At 42.4% G+C, this 24,545-nt stretch overlaps 1 protein-coding gene across 2 annotated transcripts in view; it reads left to right on the top strand.

Annotated features, from left to right (window-relative positions):
• Positions 1-18,239, top strand: part of VEGFD (vascular endothelial growth factor D) — a 32,422-nt gene extending 14,183 nt beyond the window's left edge. The window contains exons 2-7 of one of the 2 annotated variants that reach the window (XM_004449062.2): positions 4,090-4,297; positions 7,502-7,692; positions 10,646-10,794; positions 12,004-12,104; positions 16,806-17,001; positions 17,590-18,239. In XM_004449062.2, coding sequence (XP_004449119.1) covers positions 4,090-4,297; positions 7,502-7,692; positions 10,646-10,794; positions 12,004-12,104; positions 16,806-17,001; positions 17,590-17,716 — 972 coding nt within the window. In that variant the 3' untranslated portion in view covers positions 17,717-18,239. Of the gene's footprint in view, positions 1-4,086; positions 4,298-7,501; positions 7,693-10,645; positions 10,795-12,003; positions 12,105-16,805; positions 17,002-17,589 lie in introns of both variants that reach the window. The other variant, XM_004449061.2, reaches the window with a different exon arrangement.
• Positions 18,240-24,545: the final 6,306 nt, after the last annotated feature.

The raw sequence follows: 24,545 nt of genomic DNA, 5'->3' as shown, positions 1-24,545 counted from the left end.
AACCAGTCATCTATCTTCTGTCTCTTAGGGTAGACATCTAGGAGTAGAATTGGTGGGTCGGATGGAAAATTTATGTTTAACTTCTTAAGTAATTGCCTAATTTTTCCAACGTAATTGCACCATTTTACAATCCCATCGGCAACGCCCTGCAGCCTCATCCACACATGATATTGTTTGTCTTCGGATGCTAGCCGTCCTGGTCCCAGTGGGGATGAAGTGGCATCTCATTATGCCAACCGCTAGCCCTAATCTCATTTCCCAGTCCCCCCCGAACCTCCTTTGTGCCCCAACTAAAAAGTGAACCTCCTACTGTTTTTTTTCAGTGGGGCTCCCTGATATCCCCAAACCATGCCTTTGTTCACCCTTTGAATATGTTACTTAACTTGAATTTTTGGGAGGAAAGAAAGGACAGAAAATGAGAGTTCCAAGGAGTAGGAGCAGAGAAGGCCTTTAACTTCCCCGCCACGTGGACACTTCCAAGTTCCTCCTACAAACCCAGCCACCAAACCCTTCCAAACAGCCTGCCTGCCTTCTTGGTCACACTTGGTCTAGATTACCACCTGTTTCTGAGTGATCCCTCTTGGAGATACCCGTGCTTCCTCCAGGAGAGAATGACATGTGAATTTAGAAATTAACGAAAGGAGAAATGACTTGTACCACAGAAAGTAGTATACATTCAAATAATGGTAAATTCTTTTTCTAAAGACGTTAAGCCTCACAATTTAGAAACTGGCTCAGGGTTGCCAAGACATCAGAGAATGATTTGTTATTTAGAAAGTGTAATTGCTAGCAGTCTCGGATTAATTACTAAAAAAAAGAGAAGCTACTGCTGTAATAAAAAGCAGAGATCTGCTACCCCTGCTTTGCTTCTTGCCTCTTGCTGACTGCTTTTTACTTCTTTCAGTTCTAATTAGTACTTGCGTCAGGAAGTAGAAAGAAATTAAAAGCAACGTATTTGGCAAATCTTTAGTAGCTAAACCATTGAAATCAATGGTATAAATACGTACTGGGGACTAATTTCACACTCTTAAATTTCTATTTTTGTCTTGAACAAGCAGATAACATAAAGTTGACTGTACAAAAATCAAGCAGTACTGCAAGCCTACTGGAAATAAACAGTTGTTCTGTACCCTTTGGAAGTGTGTGCCCTCGGTGAATTAGTTACCAGGTTTCTCCTATGTTAAATGGTTGGTGCTTCCACTTAAAATAACAGAATGACTGCAATCTCTGTTATTTCAAACTAGGTTTTAAATATATGGGTCTTAAAACATGCTTAAATAACTCTGAGTTCTCGAGTATGCATTGCATTTTTTGTGGTGTGAGGCAAGTCATATAAGCCATTCAATGGCTTTAATTCAATCCAGAGATGTAATATTTTCTCCTGAATTCTCACAGTTGGATAGTTTCAAAAATATTTCTGAGACTGAATTGGAATCCTTAAGAACTATTTTAGTCATACATCATTCTGTATCTAAGGACGATAGTGGATGAAAATTGCCTCAGCGAATAAAAATCCTTTCAATACAACGTAATTTTAAAAAGACCTTTATAAAAACTTGTGATCACTTCCGTTACCTTATGTGGAAACAGTGTTGTAACAAAAATGTATAGCAAAGATTGAATTCGATAAGAAGTAGTTACATCATCCAGCTAGAAGAGAGATGGAATAATCAGGAAAAGAGAGACGATTGGCAAATGAGCCCTAATGGAGAATGGCAGAGTTTCACAGTTGCCAGAGACATTAGCAATTATCGGTTTCGTCCCTAGAATTTTTAGGTAAAGCAGTTACTGGATACTGCTCGAATTCGTTGCCTGTTCCACAAACATCATCTATGCTGCTCGACCTTCCCTCTCCCCTCACCCCCAGAAAATTACTTTGAGGCAAACTCCACAGAGAAGGGAGCAACGCAGGTATGAGCTCCCTCACCTTCCCAGGTGGGCCCGCTGTCCACAAACCCTTGCCATTCACTACCTTCCTCGCCTTTTGGAGAGTGGTTGTCTCTTCCATTCATAGAGCATCCACTAATCCCTGGAACTCACGGCAAGCCACTCCCTCCGTGTCCCTGCAGCAGGTCTCCTACGTAGGCTTTCCGTTTCTTCCTCTCCATTGGCCCTTTCCCCAACTCGTAAACCTGTTCAAGGTCCTTCCACCTGTATTAAGCACATACTCACATCTGCATTTCCAAGCAAACTGATGTTGTAAATTCATGCTTTGAGATCTTGTATAGTCCTTAGCAATGGCAGATAAAATATAAAATTGATGAAATTGCCAAAACACAAGACAAATATCTGCAGAAATGTGCTAAAAATCTGAAGCTGAAGCTGAAACCACAGGACTGACAGACTCTGAGTCTTGAAGATGCTGAAAACTGCCGTGAAGGTCTCTGTCACAACATCTCAGCTTGGCTGTGGTAGCACAAAAGCAGCCATGGACAATACGTAAATGAGTGGCTGTGGCCATGTTCCAATAAAACTTTATTTACCAAAGCAGGCAGCAGGCCATAGTTTGACAATCCCTGCCCCAGAGGATAGCCATGGTTTACGGGCTAACATATGTCTTCAGATGTTGCTCCTAGACATGTGTATATTATACACGTCCACATGTATCGTTTTAAAAGAGATCATCTCATAAGGGAATCATGCATGACTTGGCCCACACTTGCTCTTCTGAGCACCCTCCTTTGGACAACTCTCAGTATCCAGGCTCCTATCTTGAAGGAACTCCTACTCCCCAAGTACTGATGAATGATGCAGAGTTTCACTTAAGTGTTTTGGCGGGGAGATGGAGGAGGGTGTACATCTCACAACCCACAGTGAAGCTTTCTAAAAGTCCCCTGTGCTCCTTAGCCTTTCTCCTCTGTTCCTCTCCCCTCAGCCTTCCTCGCTCAGCACCATCCTCCAGCTGCACTGCAGAGCCCCTCAGCCTGCACAGACCCACCACCCAGCCAAACAGAAGCGCAGGCCCTAGCACATTCCAGCGGAGACTTCAATTCATTCTGCTGTAATGTACAGCTACGTCATCGGTTTTGATGGTTGCATAGTGCTTCAGTGAATGCACGTGTCATTATTTATGTAACCAATTCTCCAATTTTGAATAATTAGGCTACAGGTTGTAACTCTTTTCTTGACTGAGTCTTTTTTTGTACGAAACCATGGCAGTACATATCAGCCAATACAGTTCCCACAACTGTGTGGGAAAGTCCTTTTTTTTTCCAACATAAACCCTAGACGTGTATTTATCAGGAAAAAACAAATCATGTTCTTGAAATAGTAAACAGGTTTAAGAATTTTTAAAAAAATACAACCCAAAGGGCTAGAAGTAATGAAAATTCAGGTTGTCGGGGCCTCAGGATCTTCCTTGTGTGACTCTAGGCAGCACGCCCAGGTCTTTGGGCAGTTTCTCAAACAGAGAGGAAGACAATTGGCATTGGCTAGTGTCACCAAAATAGTAGGATGAAAATCTGTACTTGTTTCCTCTGGCTGCTCTAGCACATGGCCACAAACTGAGTGGCTAAAACAATGAACATTTATCCTCTCCCGGTTCTGGAGGCTGGAAGTCCCAAATCAAGGAGGTGGCAGGGCCGTGCTCCCCCTGCAGCCCTAGGGGAGGCTCCTTCTGGCCTCTCCCAGCAGCATCCCTTGGCTAATCTCTGCCTGTCTTCACGTGACTTCTTCTCTGTGTCTTCTTTTCTGTCTTTTGTAAGGATTTGGGACCCACCCAGACCAGGATGTCTCCTCTTGAGTCCCTTAATTAATTATGTCCGCAAAGACCCTTTTCCCAAATAAAGTCGCATTCACAGGGACCAGTGGTTAAGATTGGACGCCATCATTCAACCCACTATACCATTGCTTTTCAGTGTTCTGAGAACCCAGGAGGATAAGTAATGCTTAGATTGAATCACAACTGAGCAAAAAATGAATTAAAAATACTAAAAGACATCCTTTCTCCTGGGCACTGGTATACATTTGAATCATCTCTGCACCTTCTTTTAAGATCAATACAAGACCCATTGACGTTTTTAACTGTTAGCCAGGAAGGTTATCAAGACAGTGAAAATGTCCTAACTTGCTTTTTTCCCTTTTAAGCAGTCATATGAGTCAATGCTAGAACGATCAGAACAGCAGATTAGGGCTGCTTCGAGTTTGGAAGAACTACTGCGCATCACACACTTGGAGAACTGGAAGCTGTGGAGATGCAGCCTGAAGCTCAAGGGGTTTACTAGTACGGACGCCCGCTCAGCATCCCATCGGTCCACCAGGTTTGCAGCAACTTTCTACGACATTGAAACACTCAAAGGTACGTGTGTGCGTGGAAGTGGAGGCAAAGTCTTTCTCTTTATCAGAGGGTGCCAAATGCCCCAACTCCTTCCAGACCTTTCAGTCGTGCAGGCACGTGTCAGAGGGAGAACGCAGGGAGAGTGGGGCAGTTTCCATTTCACAGCATGGATATATCAGTGCAGAGTCCTGATTTTCTAGATTTACTCTGCAAATAAATCTATTCCCTATGATTTCAAGACCAAAAACCAACGCAAAAGAACGCTTCAAAATATGAAAATATATCTAACTCTGGGATGCGAGGGCAAAGCAAATCCAGAAAAGACTGTTCTTAATAAAAATTTACCAACTCATTGGGTTTACTTGAAAAATAAAATGAACTAAGTAGTCATCAACAAGGAACCTTTTATGGCCATACATACAGGGATAAAAACCCATAGACTAGGGAAGCGGCTGTGGCTCAGTCAGTTGGGCTCCCGTCTACCATATGGGAGGCCCTGGGCTCGCGTCCTGGGGCCTCCTTGTGAAGGCAGGCTCGCCTGCATGCCATGAAGTGCCACCTGGCCTGTAGGTGCTGCAGAGTGCCTACTCAGCAAGGTGATGCCACAAAAAGGGAGACAAGTTAAAAAAAAAACACAAAAGAGCGCACAGCGAATGGACACAGAGAGCAGACAACAAGCAAGCCTCAAGGGGGGAGAATAAATAAAAATAAATACAGACACACATAAGAGCGCACAGCAAATGGACCCAGAGAGCAGACAGCAAGCAAGCCACAGGGGAAGGGGGGAATTAAAAATAACAACAAAAAAACCCCCCATAGACTAGATATAGCCTTTTCAGTACTTCAAAATGCAGTGAAAAGTAGAAGTTGGAAGCTGAATAACTATAATGGATATTCATATTACTAGGAGAAGAGCAGAGGAAGGGGAAATCCTTCTAGACAAAATCATCAAAACCCCAGATGATAAAATCAGGTGATCTGAAATACAGGAAATGATTGTTCCCTCGTAAGGCATGGCATGGAGGAGCTTTACAAGAAAGCCGTGGTACCTATATGCTGTGCCTTAATGAACGCAGCGCTTCTAGTTGTGTGGCTTCTGATTAGGCATTTAACTTTTTTGATGACATCTCAAAGCAACACAAGAAGCTACCGTGGCAATTTTGATCTGGCACTTTAGATTTGATTAACAAATCCTAACCCTGTAACTAATGGTGTCTACTGCATAAATCAAATGGTGTGGGTGTGATAGATTTATTAAATAGTACACAGTGTGGACTGAGTAAGGGACCTGTGGTTTTCATCTGACTGGCAAAGGGGTCCGTGGAACAAAAAAGGTTAAGAATTCCTGCTTCTAATGGGTGGCATTGCTCAGAATTGTATCCAATTTTGATTGAAAACTTGCCAGCTCCAACTTTCAAAACTTAATTTTAGAAAAAGGTAAAAAGCAAATTTAAGTAGAAATTCAACATTTAAGAAGAATTTTAAACAAAGAATGTTGTCCTTAGTTGATTGTTTTTTCCAGGATTCACGATTAAGAATAGCCAATTAAATAATATCCACATTACTACCTAATCGAGTAATTTATCTTTCATGTGTACAGCCTTCAGGGTCTTTAGATAAAATTTCCCAATCAGAAACCTGGCAAAGGTTTCTCACAATAGAGGATTTCAGCATGATACAACAAAGTTTTGGTAAGTTGGGTAACATATACAGGGCTCCTCATCTCTTCAGACATCTTGTATAATGCGTTTTCAGTGATTAAAGAAGCAACATGAGGAAAACTGGGATTAAGGAGAACAAAAGGATACAGAAAAGATGTTTTAAGGGAATAATGAAGAGACTCGGGTCAGATCTCAAACTGTAATGCTGTATCTGTAGACCTCAAGCAGTGGTCCTTTCTAGTCCTTCTAGTGGAAACATGTTTAAATGCACAGGAATTCAGAATAATCTGGGAAGAGACCAGTGCAAGTTATTGAAGACAGGGAAAAATGGAGAAGAAGTTATCTATTGCTTCGCTGCCTAACAAATTATCCCAAAACATAGCGGCCTAATACATTTTTTTCTCGCAGTTTCTACGGGTCAGGAATGTAGACACGGCTTCGATGAGTGTCACTGCCTCAGGTCTTTGCAGGCTGCGGTCGAGGCCTCAGCTTGGGCCAGCTGCAGTCAGCTCAAGGTTCTGCTGGGGCAGGACCGGCTTCCAAACCTACTCCCTGGCGGCTGGCAGGAATCATTTCCTCGAGAACTCTGGGACTGAGGGCTTCATTTCCTTGCCGACTGTTGGCCAAAGGCTGCCCTCAGTTCCTTGCCACGTGGGCCTCTCCCAAGAATGCTCTTCTCTCCCCTCCTGCCCCTTCTAACATATAATGAACTACGTTCCATGGCAAACGAAAGGAAAGTCTGCCATTGTTGTCTTTATCATAAAATTGAATCTTTTCCCAAAAACATCAATAGAAGGGCTGAGACAAGTTTAAGTATTCAAGTGTCAACATCTAATTTTTAAAAACCCAAAAACTCTATGAGAAAAGCAAGTACTGATTTACAAGAAAGTATGTCATTTTCTTTTTATTCCCAGAGGCATTTCCCTTTTTCTTGTTTCTCTCAAATTAGCTAGAATGGCCGGGCTTTTGCCCCCTCCATGGAGTTAACTGACTGATTTCATCACTTTCTATAAACATCAGTATCTGGCATTTGCAGATGAGAAGATTCTTGGCATGTGGAAAGATTAGTTCCACTTAAATTTCCATTCACATTTTGCCAGGTTTTAATCCTATTATAGTTACTTAAGCAACCAACAGAAACATGTTTCTTGATGGTGCTAAAACCTACTCATACCTGCCTGCAAGTAGAATCAATTCTATCCATCTGTATTCTCTAAGTTTCTTAGTAAATAGCACTGAAGTGTCATTTCTTTCATTTACTTCCTTAGCAGCCAGCTTTTCCAGATGTACCCACCATAGTTACATACAGGACATAGTGTTCTTCACCAAAGGCAAAGAAAATAATTATAGTCTACCAAGGTGTAGTGTCAAAGCAAAGGGACACACCTTTTGGTTTTAATATTCCCCAAAGCCATCTTTGGTTAAGGGACTGACAAAAATACCCATCTAATGAAAGAAATAAGCCCTAAAAACGTGAGCGTGGCTGTGCCCAGCATCCCTCTGGCACCCGGCAGCCTGCCGGGGCCCTTTCACCTGCCCTTGCCCACGAGCTTCCTCTCTGCAGTAATAGACGACGAGTGGCGAAGAACCCAGTGCAGCCCCAGGGAGACGTGCGTGGAGGTGGCCAGCGAGCTGGGGAAGAGCACCAACACGTTCTTCAAGCCGCCCTGCGTGAACGTGTTCCGGTGCGGCGGCTGCTGCAATGAAGAGAGCCTTGTCTGCACCAACACCAGCACCTCATACGTTTCCAAACAGGTAGGTGGATGTCGGTGGGTGCCCCTGCTCCAAAGCCCCGGCTGCCACAATGGTGCTGGCAGCTACACCTGACCTTGTTGCCAAGCGCTGTGCTGCATGCCTGATGGGCCTCATGTCAGTAATCCCTGAAACGAGCTACCAAGGTGCATCTTTTATTATCCTCCCTTAGAGAGGAGGAAACTGAGGATCAGAGAGGTAATTCATTCGAAGTCACGCAGCTAACGAGTAGCAGAGCTGGGATTCAAACCTAGATCTCTGGGACTCCAGAGCCTGAGCTCTTAGCGGTTCCTGTCTCTCTGACGCCTATAATGTCAAGAATCAGAAAACCACTTGGAAGTTACTAGAACAGGATGGTCAAAGGAATGAAGATAGGGGAACTGTCTTGTGTATCCAGTAGGTTCCTGGCAAGAAACAGATGCAATCCTCAGACTGAATGATCCAAAAGACCTTAATGGACAGCGTGGATGGAATTAGGGGAAGGGACGGGGATGGGAAGCAGGAGGGGCTAGCAAAAAGGGGGAGCCTTTCCAACCCCGGGACTGGAGAAGCAAGGGGAGGGAGTAGCTATGGGAATCCAGACAGAAAGAGGAAAAGAGGGCTGCTGGACTAGAGGAGGGGTGGCCACTGTCAACCCTTAGCCTGGCAAGGTGGGTGGAAGAGTGAGGCAAGGCAAGAGGGCCCACACATGCAGTCCACAGAAGTCAGCCTCCTGGGCACAGGCCAGGTGGAGAAGGGAGGAGGGAGGGCGGGCATCTCAGGAGGGACAGAAGGAAAATATCCAGCACAAAAGACCTTTGAAAATAATTTTGGAGTTCCCTTGGAAGAAATAATTCTTCCCTCTCCAGTTTTATAAAATCTCCTTTGCCCTTGCTTGGTAGATAGGTTTTCCTTTTTAGCACTGCCATCTTGTTTTAAAATGTAAGAAATGTTGCATATCAGAGCAGCAGTAACAGACTTAGGAAAACGATATTATTAAGCTGTATGTCAAATTACATTCCTTTTGGTTCTGTGTTGCAGATTCCCCAGGCATGTTGTTCTGTTCGTTTAATCGTCACATTTGCCTGTCCAGTCTGCTCTCCTCACGATTATAAAAAAAGAGACCAATAAATTTGCCTATGCATTGAATAATAATATATCCATATTATGTAATTCTCTTAATTAAATGGAAAGAATGGAAAGCCAATTTGCTTGTTAAATAGCCTAACTTCCCCTTAATTTTATTCTCACACCCTCCAAATGATCCCTTAAGCTGGAGAATTTCTTTTTCTAAAGCATTTTAGAGAGTCTTGGAACTTGTGAAAGTTCTGACCTCCACTCGTTGACAGTTAGGGAAAAAATGACATAAATATGGCTAAGCATCAACTGTTAGAAAAAAAGCTTTCATAATATAAGGCCTTTTTCATGAACATGTTATCCTCTGGATATAGGTGAAAATTTGCACAAGGAGGTAACGTTTAGGCAAAGTAAACACTCTAAAAACAGCCTCTTACTTAGACTCTTGAAAGTTCCATTGCATATGGAAAGGTCAGAATAAATACAGTATTAGTGGATTGCTTCCACTTAATAGATAGTTGAGTGCTTTGACTGCTCTATTCAACAAATGATTAGTTTTAAAGAATGTACTTAAGTATAAGTGTACAAGAGTTTTTCTTTCCAAATACGCACATTCAAACCTTTAAATAGCAGATTTTAAAAAACTACCTCTCACCTCAAAGTCATGTACTATTTGATGAACTACCTCTAGGAAACAAAGTGAATAAATGAATACGTAGTAAGAATCACACAGAATTGTGATTGAATGGACAACACATTAAAATCAAGTTCAAATTCATCCTTACATCATAGAACCACTCTGGAACAAAGTGCTTGATATTTCTCTAAATTCTCCTTACCAAGATCCCACCTTGCTGCTTCTGATCACATCTATTTCATTTCAAAAACAAAACATTTTCTCAAAAGCACCATCCCTGGTTCTAGAGTAGACTGCCTGGGTTCAGAAACCCACTATTCCAATGAACAGTTGTACGGCTTTAGGTAAGTTACATAACTTCTCTATATATCAGGTTCTTCACCAGTAGGGTGGAAATAATAAAACACCCATCCCATAAAGTTGTTATGAGAGCTAAATGGATTAGTAGAAAAGTGCTCACAACAGGGTCTGACATGAAAACACAGAACAAAATGTGTTAGCAATTATTATTAGTTTGGGCATGATGGTCTTGTATCAGTCAGCTATTACTACAGAGTACTGCGTAACAAATACCCAGAAACTCGGTGGCTTCAAATAGCAATTATTATGATGATTTTCACTCACAAACCTGAGGTTGGGATAACCTAGGGTGGGCCCAGCTGGGCTTGACTCTAAGCTACAGGTTGGATTCAGGTCTGCTCCCTTTGTCACTCATCCCTTAGACCAAGAGGCCTGCCAGTCCATGCTCTTCTCAGGACTATGGCATAAATATGAGAGAACAGGGCTTGTCATGCATGTAGAGTTCAAGCCTGTACTTGTGTCATGCTTGCTAATATCCCATCGGCCAAAAAAAAAAAAAAAAAAAGCCACAGAGCTGAGTCCAAAGTCAAGGAACAGGAAATAATGTTCCTTCAATGGAGATGGTATGGGGAGAGATAAATATTGAACAATAATCTAATCCACCAAGATCGTAAAGAATCCTCATGGCTATCATCTCATTTAATCCTCACAGTTTATACCCACATATAAAGCAGAAGCAAGGGGGCCAGCACTGACATTCTTTGAGGGTACCAGCAACACTGAAAAGTTAAGGGATCTGCCTGCACTTAAATGCTCGCTCAAGTTGCATATTCTTTCCAGCATGCCATCCCTCAGGGCAACTTTGCTGAAGTTACTGCCTTCAAAGACAAAGGCAAAAATGCAGAGTGTAGAAATTATTTTTTTTAATATATGTGTTTTCATGGCTATCTTCCTCTGTTATAGCTCTTTGAGATATCTGTACCTCTGACATCAGTACCTGAATTAGTGCCTGTTAAAGTTGCCAACCACACGGGTTGTAAGTGCTTGCCAACGGCTCCCCGCCATCCGTACTCAATTATCAGAAGATCCATCCAGAGCGCAGAAGAAGACCGGTAAGCTCTTAGACTCCGTTATGCTTGTTCAGGCCTTTGCCAAAGCTGTGTGGGGAGAACAGCTCACATTGGATGTTTTTAATTGAGTCATTGCTCTTTCTTCATGGTCTTCATCTTTTGGCTTCTGCCTCGGATCTACTCATAATAACTGTTCAGCCAATCTATTTTTAATCAGCTGTTAGATCGATATTGCAGTAGGACTAGGAAGGACATGGCTGCTTATGGACACCTTTGTTCTTGATATCGTAGTCTAATGCAGTGTAGATCTCTGTTCCAGCCTCAATTTGGCCTATGGCCCCTCCTCATTCCAGTACAAGCATGAAATAAAACTCATTTCAAGCTGTTTATATGTTCGAGTCCCAGAATTGAAAAAAAAATCTGAAGAGTTTTGGGGGAGCAGTAAAACTATCAGTATCTGAGTTTTGCAACTTTCTAACCCTTCCTCTTAAGAATTTCCTTTTTTAAAAAAAATTAAAATGGCACAAAATTAATTCGACTTAGAATTTTTCTTGAGAGTAGTTTGTGATTCTTCATAAGACAAATTATGACACCCTGAAGTGTTCCAAAACTAAAGGTAAGAATCATTGTTTAGGGGGAAAAAAAGTTAACACTGAGAAATAAATGGAAGGCATATTACAAACACCGATTGAAAACATAAAGTAGCTAAGTTGGATGCTTTCATTTTGCAAAAGTAAAGCAGTTAATGCATTGTGTGAGTAGCAAGTGAAAAAGTGAACTGGTGATTTTGTTAGTTAACATCAAGCCAAGAAAACACCTCTATCTTTCTCAACCGGAAAAGGAAGCACATAGAAAAGAAATACTTATTCTCAAGGTGGGTTCGGGCTGTGCTGGCCAATGTTCTTATCTGCAATAGAAAGAGGGTAAGACTTTGGACCTAGGTTAGCACAATACTTGCTTTTGGTAAATAAACTCCACTGGCAAAGTTATTTTGCATAGTCTCTAACACCAGTCTTCTTTAATTGAGTATAACTTTCCAAAGTTACCGTTTAGTTTCCAAAGGTTTCCAGATGGAATGCTTATAATCCAAAAATTACTATCTAATGACATGCAGTTTATACATATGAATGAAGCTCCTTTACAAATCTTACCTATCTCCACATGGAAATTTAGTTGACATTTTGTTAATGTTCCAAAAGTATTATTACCCTTGAAAACTTTTAAATCTGGTTCATTGTTTTCTTTTCCTAGCTGTTCCCATTCCAAGAAACTCTGTCCCATTGACATGCTATGGGACAGCACCAAATGCAAATGTGTTTTACAGGAGGAGAATCCCCTCAGTGGAATGGAAGGTAATGCCAGCAGTAGTGAGATCATCATCATCATCAGAATAAATAACTGCATTAGCAACTAACAACTGTTGAGTACTCTCTATGGCCAGGCAATGCTGAAAGCTTTTCATATGCATGAACTCTTTCAATCCTAACAACAACCCTGTGATATATTACTATTATTCCTTTTCTACAATTTCAAAAATGGACACACCAAGAGGTCTAGTAATTTGCGTCCCGTCACACAGCTAGGAGTGGTGGAAGCAGTCATAGTCTGGAACACTCTGTGCTTTGTTAAGTAGAGAATTAGAACCCACCAACGCATCACTCTGCTTTTTAATCTTAAAGAAAAGCCCAAAGTGATTAGAGCTTCCCAAAACATTGAATTTGAAAGGGGATGGTAACCTTTATCGAAAGCCACTTCCCAGCTAAACACTGGTAAACCACAGTTTACTAAGATATTTGTACAACAGTCTCAGAGGATCATAAAGTAATTTTGGACTCCGTTTCTTTCAACTGTGTCGTGTGAAAACATGCCAATACTTTTTTAAAAACAGTGGGGAATAAGAGAAAACTAGTTTCTGAAACTAGGGCAAAGTAAAGCCAAACATGTTTATTGGGCAAAAGGGAGTTGGGAGCAAAATAAGGTAGATTGTCATTGCTCATACCCCGGACTGTTACATTTTTTTGGTGATAAACTTTTAGCTGAAAATGAAATGCATCTTCTCTTCATTTCCCAGAGAACTTGACATGGTTCCACTGAAAAGAATTACAAGGAATCATGCAGTTTGAGCCTTGTCTTGTAAGAACTATTGACTACAACCAAAAATAGTAAGGATTAAACTGTAAGGGGTCTGTCCTAGAAACCAGAAATAAGCAAGCTTCTTCCTACACTTCTGTCCCTTAACTTCCCTCTAAATGTTTCGGCAAAAGCTCATCTCAGGATTTGTGGGAAACTGCAAGTTCACATAGTTTTAAATGCCTGTGCGGATCCTGAATGTTCTCTACCAGTGTTCAGCCATCCTCTGCTAGAATCCATTGGCCATGGGGAAACTCACCACCCACCAAGGCAGCCTAGCTCCTCTGTGCACACACTGATTGCTAGCAAACGGTATTGAAACTAAATCTCTCCCAGTCTCTAGAACAGCACTGGCCAACAAAATATAACAAGACTATATTATATTTATTTTGTATTTCTATTATGTTCCTATTCTATTGTAACTTTACATTTTCTAGTACTCACATGAAAAAAGTAAAAAGAAACTATTTTACTTTTGTTTGCTTTTATGAAATTAATTTTACCAGATTTTATTTAATCCAATATATCCAGAGTAGCATCACCTCAACATGCCATTAATGTAAACATTAGTAATGAGGTGTTCTACGTTCTTTGAAATCCAGTGTGCATTTTACATTTACAGCACATCTCAACTAGGACTTACACATTTCAAATGCTCACTCAGCACATGTGCCCCATGGCTACTGTTCTGGACAGAAAAGTTCTGGTGTATCAACTCAATGGTTCAGGTTTTATCCCATAGAGCCATGTGAAACCGATTGAACTCTTTTTCCATATGACTCATCTTTTAAGACTTTTAGAAAGTTATTGAGGCAGCCAGTATTCATGGGGCGTAAAGGTTCCGGTTGGAGTTTCCCTGGCGCACAGCCTCTGAGACAGTTTTGCCTGCAGAAGATTTACTGGAAAATGGTCTCAAGAACAGCACAGGGGAGGATGTGAAAGAGCTAGGACTGCATCCAGGGAGAGACTGAACCGCCCGGCAATTGCCAAGAGGCCCAGCCAATCCCAACGGGGAGATGAAGCTGGGACCACCTTCAGGGATGTCTCAAGTCCATGCAAAGGAGCTAGGGCCCTGTGGATCAGTCATTGGATATGGGGTGGCCCCAGGGAGGGGGCATCACCTTGGAGGAGGCAGCTTCTTGCCTCAGAAGGTAATTCCTGAGGAGGGACTCAGCCGGTGCACACACACTCTATGTTGAGAAGGTGGGGGGAAGAGTAGGGAAGGAAAGGGTGCACACTGAGCAGGGGAACAAATGAGCCCCCCGAGCCTGTAGGTGAGAGCACAAGTCCTGGGTACGGTGCAGACCCAATGGGAGGAAACTGGGTAGATGGGAGAGAGGGAGCTGGAAAGACTCATGGGGCAGAACGGAGCGACTTAGCTTGGATATGATGCTATGGGCAAAGGGAAGCCACCGGTGGATTCAAGTAGGAGAGCGACACCTCCAATTAGAAGGGACAGTGTAGATGGAAATGGATTGGCATAGGACATGAGAGGAAGCAGGGACCTTTTGGGAAGCTGTTGTAATGATGAAAACGAGAGGCAACAGCAGCCTGCATCACCAGCACGCTTTTAATTTTCCTCTCCCATAATTCCATTAATGTGGGCCAAGTTCACAGTCACTTCTTCAGTGGCCCCATCAAACAGATGACAGATACGGAGCTCACTATTCACTAACATCTTTTTCGCACTTGAGGCCATTAAGCCACCTGCCTTTTTCTCCAATGCCTTCTCTGCCCTATGGGCACGTTTGGGTTAGTGAATCCAAGTCCAATTTAATTTCATCTCCTTAGATTCAGGTCATTGCTCTAATCTGTTGAAAAGCAAGCAAGCAAGCAAATGAAAACAAAAGAAAACATGAAGGGGAGGGTCCCTGATGCTGTATTTTAAAGTATTCAGTACATCCCTTCCTTCCTCAAGACTGCCACAAATTTCAAGAATTTACTTGCAAACATTTCATCAGTTTGTTGGTTAAAATTTATGTTAAATAGGACAAGGCTGAGGACAGAACACATTGGTATCCCATCATCGACCTTCCTAGGGATTTGAAATCAATCTATCATTCTTTAGGGCATCACCTTCAGCCAGTTGCTGATCTGCCCAGTTCTACAACCATCTGCTTCTTTAATTTACCCATAAGAATGTAAGAACAGTTCCACCAATTACCTTGCTGCAGTTCAGGCAAACATCTTGTGGACTGTTTCTCTAAACCACTCTCCAAGGATGGAGCTGGTCACATCTGATCTCTCTTAAGAGCTTCTTATCTATCATTTAACTATCTATTATTGTCTTGCCCCAAAGTGAGATCTGCCTTACGCTAACCTTTTTCTTCTTTACAAAATTCAAGATGGCGTCTCCCAAGGGCTAGCCTTCCAGCACCATTCCACCCAATTCCTCAAAGATCCTCGACCACAGAGCAGTTAGAACTATAAGATTGAAGAACGTGAGCTGCCATTTTGGTATGCCATTAATGGTGAGCTATTGACAAGAACATGTGGTTCAATCACATTGTCTTAGAATGCTCAGTGAGGTTCTTCAGAGTCTCCATGCATCAGCTTTCTTTAGCACCCTTTTATTACACTGAATAAACTAAGTAAACATGTATCAAAGGTCTATTTTATGCCAGATCAGTGAGACCTGGTCCCTAATCTTCTGAATATTTTTTACTTAATGTGAGAAACATAGAAGTAAACAGGAAAATGCAATGCAGTGCAAGAAAGGACAGGATAGAAATGTGCACAGGGTCAGGGCATCTAGCTAAACTTGTGAAGGTTGGGAAAGCTATTGGGAGGAAAAGTTGACTATCACAAGGAATGGCAAAGGCAAAGGGCTTGGGGGCAGAGAGGCTCCAGCATACCAGGGAAACAGAAAGTATGATAATTTGGGCTGGATGGAACACTGGATATATGTGGTGAGTGAGACAGAAGATGAGTCCAGGAGGCTAGCAGGGCCCAGTTCAGGAAGGGCTTTACACGTCATGGTGGGAAAATTGGCTTTTATTCTGAAATAGAGGAGAGCCTTTTAAAACAGTGGAATGGTGTGATTAGAATTGCATTTTTACCAGGTCCTTTTGATAATATAGAGTGGACAATGTTTTGGAAAGAACAAATTCAAGGAGGTAGAAATGAGCGGACGCAGTGATTTGACTCAGTATAGAGGGTGAGTCAAGAAAGATGGTGAAAATAGCAGGTTTGGGGAAGAAGGTCAACATGTACTTTCTTCCCAAACTTTCAAGAACCCTAAGGTGGCACAGTCAGGTTCCCAAAGTTTCTCTTTCATTTTTTTTTTCAATATTCAGAATTGGTCAATGGAGTAATCATTATCCAATTGGTTTGTCCACCTCCTAGAAGCTCAGCAAGTCGAAAACTTTCTAGACCCTCTTCTCTTAGCTGAATGTATCTTCCAGCAGATGCCTGTACAATTGAAATTCATCACTGTTGTATCTTCTATACTGTGGGAATGCATCATCGTTTCCACCCTCACTCCGGAAGGCCTGAGGTGTACTTCTATTCTACAACGCCAATTCTTCTGTTCCTCTCTCCTTTTCATCTTCACCTAAAAACTGGGCATGGCTAGACTCAGCACTCTTAGATATCCTTTATGTCATTACTAACACATGTTTGTAGGATTTTGCCTTTTTCATAAGTCACCGACTGAAAAGTCTCTGAAAAGATGCCTTAAAAAATGTTCAACTTACGAAAGTTTTCATCACAAACCAAAGAACCCACAAGAATATTGTAACTACATTGTGAAATCAGAGATTAATCTCCTTCACTCTGTGAAAAGATAAGGGAAAAAAATCGATAGAAAAGGAGAGAAGTGGAATCCAAATGATTTCAGGATGACATAAAATACACAACCATTCTCAGCACCCACATTATCCATGCTTTAGCTACCCCACCGATCCTTTTCGGTTTTTGTCTAGAGCACTCTCATCTCCAGAAACTGGCTCTCTGTGGGCCACACAGGATGTTTGATGAAGATCGGTGCGAATGTGTCTGCAAAACGCAGTGCCCCAGAGATCTCATCCAGCACCCAGAGAATTGCAGTTGCTTTGAGTGCAAAGAAAGTCTGGAGAGCTGCTGTCAGAAGCAAAAGATATTTCACCCAGATACCTGCAGGTGAATGGCCTTTCTCTTTCACCTTGACTTGGCAACATTGAATGCAAATACCATTTCGATTTAGTGGGATTCCTTATTAAGACAGTTACTTGTTCAGTTCCCAAGCCATTTTTGGTAGTAAAACAGAGATTGAGCAACTAGTGAAAAAGCAAGTGTGATGGTAAATTGGGATGGCAAGAAAATCTTGCGCACTAGTGCTGGTTGATAGCTTTGAAGCAAACTGAATGGTGAGATTTAATAAACAATTATTTTGGGGGAGTTTCAGATCAACAAACTCTTTGGTTCAATCTCTCTATCTCTCTCAGTCTCTGTGTGTGTGGTTTACTTATTTTTTTGATGAAGGGGTTGACACTGGATTTGCAAAGTGAAAAGATTATTGATGCACAGAACTCTTGGAGGTTCCTGATTGGGATTTAACAGATTTTGAATCCATATGCACTTTCTCTTGATGCTGATAACATTTTGATATTGACTTTCTAATACATATCTGTAAAGTTTACTTTAAAAACTAATCAAATCAGAGCAGAGTTATTCTTTTGCATGTAAATCTTAATTCTGAATGCTTATGTTTATTTCCTTTTGCAACAGCTGTGAGGACAGATGCCCCCTTCACACCAGAACATGTGCAAACGGAAAGCCAGTGTGTGCAAAGCACTGCCGCTTTCCAAAGGAGAAAAGAGCTGCCCACAGACTCCAAAGTCAAGAAAATCCTTGATTCACCTTGGGTTCCCACGTTCCCCACCCCCATCATTTTAAACAGCATGCTGCTTTGCCAAGTCGCCATCGTTGTTTTTTCCAGGTGTTAGGAAAATTCCGTTCTCCATAGTAGCAGGTTAAATCTAGACCAACCATGTTACATTTGAACATCAGCTGAGGATTCTCAGGTTCCTTGACAGATGTCCTCTAATCGAAGATGATTTTGCATGCCAAGGGATGGGGAGGAGGGAACCTGCTTAACCCTTTTTTTGGTGAATGAAAAAGGTCTGCTCCTCATGGAATGGCAGGTGCCCTCTGCTTGATTACTCAGAGAAGATGAGGAAATTCGGTGGCTTCCGAGTCCTCTGCTCAATGCAGCGCTCTTGTGAATTATGATGATCCTTTCTTAGACAGAATTTGGTTTGTATGATCAGCACTGACTTTCTGATTACTGTCCAGCTTGTAGTTTTTGAGTTTACCAAGCGACTGTCTGATGACTCATATTTAAGGGTATTTAAAGAAAATAAACACCATTATTCAAGCCACAGAATTTTGTGTTGTTTAATAGGCTTCCACTCCAATGTTATGTTAAAGGAAAGAGTGTTTTTTTTAAGATTTTTTATTTTTAAAGAAGCTTCAGATTACGTAAATGTTACATCAAAAAATATGGAGGGGATGGGAAGTGGATATGGCTCAACTGATAGAGCATCCACCTCCCGTATAGGAGGTCCAGTGTTCAAACCCAGGGCCTCCTGGCCCGTGTGGTGAGCTGGCCTACATGCACTGCTGCTGGCAGCCCTGCACAGGAGAGCAGATTGCCCAGGAGTGGTGCTGCCCACATGGAGAGCTGACGCAGCAAGATGATGTAACAAAAAGAGACACAGAGAAGAGATAGTATGAGACTCAGTTAACTAGGGAGCTGAGGTGCCCCAAGAGGATGATCACCTCTCTCCCACTCTGGAAGTTTCCAGGATAGGTTCCCGGAGCCACCTAATGAGAATATAACAGACACAGAAGGACATACAGCGAATGGACACAGAGAGCAGACAACGAGGTGGGGGGGGGTGGCGGGGGAGAAATAAGAAAAAAGGAAGAAAAATTAATTTAAAAAAATATGGGGGGGGGGTTGATGTGGCTCGGTTGTTGAGTGCCAGCTTCCTACATACAAGGACTGGGGTTCAGTCCCTGGCCCCGGTACAAAAAAAAAAGATATATGTATATATGGGACTCCCATATACCCCACCCCCTCCCCCACTCTCCCCTGTTAACAACGGCTTTCATTAGTGTGGTATGGTTGTTACATTTGATGAACACATATTGAAGCATTGCTACTAACCATGGACTGTCGTTTACATTATAGTTCACCCTTTGCCCTGCACAATTTTATAGATTTTGACAAAACATATAATGGCCTGAATCCATCATTGCAGTGTCATGCAGGACTATCCAATGTCCCCAAAATGCCCCATGTTAACATCTATTCTTCGCTCTCCCTCCCCTCAGAACTTCTGGTGGCCAAAAGTGTTTTTAAGCAAGAAAGGAATTTAGAAGTGAGAGGTACAGGCAGAGATGTGAGTACAACAAAACTAGACCTCAGTTTTAGAAAACCCAGGCAGTACCTAATGGGTTTGGGATTCTAAACCAGGGCAAGCCAGTGTAACCCAGGAAATCAGCAGGGAATCACTCTGTCCTTTGAGATGAAATTCAACTTGACTTAACACCTAACCCATGACTGAAGAGAGCCCACTGATGCCCTTGACATCTTTGGTTACTTAGGTTTCTTCTGGCCACCTCCAGTTTCAAGTTTCTGCTCTTGCTGAACTTTCTGTCTCATTCACAATCTCAACTCTTGGGGCAATGTGGTTCTCTCTGTGCCACAGCTACCAGGAAGGGAGCACACACCTTTTGTCCCTCGCTTTTCTCCCCCAAATACTCCCACAAATAATAGGTTAGAGCAGACTTCACTGAAAGTTCAGTGTAACAGAATTCAGTGAGAAGGCATATAACTTAATTGATGCCTCCCCATAGCATCTTGAAAAAAGAAAAAAAAATATATACATACACACACATATACACACATATGTATGTAGATAGGTTACACATGCATGTATACATACCTATATGTATATTTATACATAGATAAATGCATGTGTATGTATGTGTAATATATTTTATACACATATACATAATCCGTTACAGCATTTATCACACAGTTTTATAAAAAGTCAGGTCTGTGTTGATCTCCCCCCTATACTGCGACCTCCCTAAGATTGGAAACTCCGTCTTGATGAAACGTGGGTAGCCAGGGTTGCTCAGGCCAAACCATCCAGGAGCAGTACAATCACAAGGATAAAGACAGTGATGAGCAATTATAGTGAAAATAGTTTTGTTTCTCCTGAAGGCCCATGGGAGATTTACTGGATCCTGGCCCAGCCCTCTGCCCTTCCTCCAGCAGGGTTCATCAGCATTCTCCCTTCATTCTTTTTTTTTACTTAATTCATGTTTTTTTAAATTAAAGTTAATAGATCGCACAGAATGTTACATTAAAAAACATAAAAAAAACAAAAAGCATAGGAGGTTCCCATATACCCCACTCCCCACCCCCCACCACATCGTTTTTCTAAATTGTATTTTTTTGAAGATACATACATCACAAAAAAATGCTACATTAAAAAAATATAAGAGGTTCCTGTATACTCCCCACCCCCCTACCCACTCCTCCCACATCAACAATGTCTTTCATCATCATGGCACATTCATTGCATTTGGTGAACACATTTTGGAGCACTGCTGCCCCACATGGATAATAGTTTACCCTGTAGTTCACACTCTCCCCCAGTACATTCAGTTGCTTATGGCAAGATATATAAAGTCCAGCATCTGACCCTGCAATATTATTAAGGACAACTCAAAAATCCCCAAAATGCCCCCACATCACATCTCTTCTACCCTCTCCCTGCCCTCAGCAAGTACTGTGTCCACTTTCTCCACCTCAATGCTAAAATTTCTTCTATTGCTCATCACAATAGTTCCATATTAGAATATCAGTAAGTTCACTCTAATCCATATTTTATTCCTCCATTCTGTGGACCCTGGGATGGCGATGTCCCCTCCACCTCTAGATCAAGAGGGGGCTTAGATTCCACATGGATGATGGATGCAATTCCTCTGCTTACAGTTGTAGGCACTCTTGATTCCCTGGTGTGGTGGTTGACCATCTTCACCTCCCTGTTAGCTGACCTGGGTAAAACCAACGAACCAGAAAGTAGGAGTCTCCACTCTGCTGAGGCTCAGGGCCCAGCTGGCACATGGGCAGTCCAGAGATTCAAGTCTCCTGAGTGTGGACCATTCTCTGAAGTTGTCTGAGGCCAGTGGAGCCCCTGGGTCCTTTCCTGGCCTTAGTTCTAAGTGCCTGCCTGGGGACAAGGGCAGGCCTTCACGGGAGCGTGGGGTTGGTAGCCACTGTGCTGCTACTGTTTCTCTTGTCATCAGCGGTGACAAGCCAGCCACTCCTCTCTTGTCACCCTCCCTTTTGTGACCTTGATAGCTGTAGGACCATTGGGTCTTCTTCCTTCTAGATTAACTGTTTGTGCATCAGGCTTCTTAAAGGGTTCACGTGTAACTCAGTGTCTTGAACATTGCACTCAACTTCTTGACTTGTATTTGCATTTAGTTTCTACCCCACCCCTTGCCCCCACAGTATTTGGTTCAAGTTCCCTTGAAAGATAAGACAGAAGACAACCCAAAGGACACAGCACAGTTCAAAGATTCACTTTCCTCATCCTTAACTGGTCAAAAGAGAGGTAGCATCTCTGACAATGAGAAAAGACCTGCGTTTAAAAGAAAAGCGCTGCCATCTAAATGCACTACGAAGCTGAACAACTTCGCAGCACCTCAGTTTCCCTGCCTGTCAAATGTGGATGATAAGCTCTTCTCCCTATTTCATAGAATTGTCAGTTTCACTTGAATTACTATAAATGAAAAAAGGTTTAGAAAAATAGAATGCGCTTTACAAATTAAAGGGATTATTTCAAAGGAGAACAGTGTGACTGTGGGCAAATCACAGAGGTTTGGGTCCTATCTGTCTCCAGACTCAGTTCACTCCATGTTTGGGCACATTGTGGCTCTGGCTTCCTAAGTGCCATTTAGATGGAGGGATTATGGGAATCTCAGACTAGACCAACCCTAAATCTGGGTTTGAGCCTCTAACCCCCCCCCCCCCCGCATGCTTCCTCCCCAATCAGCAATAACCAGAGATCTAGACTTGGACCCCTGAGGTAGGGGCAGGAAGTGCTGGAGTTCAGGAGTGGAGGAGGGGCAACTGGCCTTATTCCTGTCTTTTGGTGGCCGTACATGAGTATTTGTCATACTAACAGCCCTGGAATGCCGGCTGACAATTCTCAGCTTTTGCAAAATAAAAATATGTGAGAATCCTCTAGAGCTTAAAGCAAACACAACAAAAGCCAGCAATGCATAACATCGCTGATTATCGAAGCCACATTAAGAATGTATTCATATGACAGTGGAAATCATAAATCTGTGACTAAAACTGTGTGGTGGGAGGCCCTGTAGAGATGGAAACACAGATTGGGCAGCATAATGGTCAAAAGTAAATGAAGATGAAAATATTTCCTGAGGTGCTTGATAAAGGAGATGACACAAATAATCCATTTTGAGGCTTTGAAGGAGAGCAATATTTCAGTGAAATTTGTGAGCTTAATGGAGGAGATTACTTTGATCAATAAGAGCTGGACTTGGTCTCACTGACTCTTAACCTTCAGTGCAAGAACAATGTTTTGCACATAGTAGGTGCCTAGTAGATAATTGTGGAGTGATTAATAAATTACTGCATGGCTTTTGTGACCAGTGAATGAAAAGAATATCTAAAAGGAAAGTCAAGAGTAATTTTACATAGCTCATGGCTCAAACTCAGCTAAATTATATGCACATCTGAATTATTCAGATGTTGCAACTCTAGAAAGGAATTTAAATAATTATCTAGTTGCCAAATATTTATGGGGGGAAAGCTATCCAAGAAGAGTCTGCCATTTAACCCTTGTAATAGCACAGTAAAATAAAAATTCTACCTTCTGTAATTTTATCCTTGCAATTGTTTGTTCTAAAACAGGGGTTGGTAAGCAGTGGCCCGCAGGCCAAATTCAGCCCACTGCCTGTTTCTGTAAATAAAGGTTTATTGGAACACAGCCACACTCCTTCATTGATGTATTGTCTATGGCTGCTTTTGCACTATAACAGCACAGTTGAGTAGCTGCAACAGAAACCATATGGCCTGCAATGCCTAAAATATTTACTCTTTGGTCCTTTATAGAAGAAGTTTGCCAACCCCCTGGTGTAAATGATTCCTTACTTTAGCAACTGTCATCAGTTAACATTAAATAGAAAGAATGAGGCTGTTTCCTGAGCCCCTACAGGAAAAGACCCAGCTATCAGGCTTGGATGGGTTGTAGGAATCAGGTGGCCTCATCTAATTTTTTTATATGCCCCCCCCCTTGTGGCTCTTTGCATGCTGTCTGCTCTTTGTGTCCATTTGCTGTGCGTTCTTCTGTGTCTGTATTTATTAATTTTATTTCCCCTCCCCCCTTGCGGCCTGCTTGCTGTCTTCTCTCTGTGTCCGTTCTCTGTGCGCTCTTCTGTGTTTTTTTGCTTGTCTCCCTTTTTTTGTTGTTGCGTCACCTCGTTGGCTCTCCACAGTGCTTGCGGGCCGGGTGGTGCACTGCAGTGTGCGGGCGAGCCTGCCTTCACAAGGAGGCCCCGGGACGTGAACCCAGGGCCCCCCATATGGTAGACGGGAGCCCAACTGATGGAGCCACAGCTGCTTCCCTGCCTCACCTAATTTTAATCATTGTGTAGTGTCCAACCCAGTCAGCTCTCAGCATTTCAAACAAAACCATGGATCTGTTTATTAAAGGATTCTAGTTATGTTCAGAGTATATCTCTAAGCCTTTAGCGTCCATGGCACGGAGGCTGACTTAAACAGTGTTAAATACACTCATTTACTTTTACATTCACCCAATACCCTAGTAAAACAAGAGTAAAGGGAGTTTTTTTAAAAAAGCTTAAACCCACAGGGACAGGGTGAATGAGAAAGGCAATCAAAACAACATTCCAAAAGCTGAAAAGATGAATGAGTTGCTAGTGATCTGGCAGACCTGGGAAACACACACACACAAACGTAAGTCAACAGTGGGGATAACTGAGTCCCCAATTGCTCAGAAATTGGTGATCCCAAGTACTCTTGAAGCGGGAGTGACAATGGGTGGGTGCTAACATAAGGTTCAGTCCAAAAGCTATTTAAGGAACCATTTGATCCCAGATCCTCTCCCACATTTCCTGAGGTGAGGTGCCCCTCCTTAGCCTTGGAAAGAGATGGGCTCTGGACTGGGGGGCAACTGACCTATGTGAGGGCTGGATAACGAAATGATTACAAGGGGATTAAACATGCCTGTGCTTCTCTAGACTCCAAGACCCTCGGCCCTCTTCCCTCCATGGGCAACCACAGTGCAGGCAGCTGAGAATCTAACCGACGCAAGAAAGAAGACCTAAAAGGAACTGAAATCAGCTGAGGGGGGGGGGGATTCTTAGTGAAACAGCACAATCAGGTCAAGTCCCATTCTGGGGCTCAACACTTCCCAGTCAGTCCCTCACTTTTGAATCTGAGCAAGCAACCATGAATTTCCAGACATCTGGCAGGGGAAAGGGGGAATTCTAACATGAAAGATAGAGAATAAAAGAAAAAGAAAAGCAATTTGGTGGAAAGAGAGACTGGTAGACAAGAAGAGAAATGAACCTTCATTACTATCCTGGGGCCAAGGGTCTGGAAGAAGAAG

The sequence above is a fragment of the Dasypus novemcinctus genome, chromosome X (genome assembly GCF_030445035.2).
Source record: "Dasypus novemcinctus isolate mDasNov1 chromosome X, mDasNov1.1.hap2, whole genome shotgun sequence".
NCBI classification, from domain to species: domain Eukaryota; kingdom Metazoa; phylum Chordata; class Mammalia; order Cingulata; family Dasypodidae; genus Dasypus; species Dasypus novemcinctus.
The sequence above is the reverse complement of the archived record's forward strand: the minus strand, read 5'-3'. Positions and strand labels throughout refer to the sequence as shown.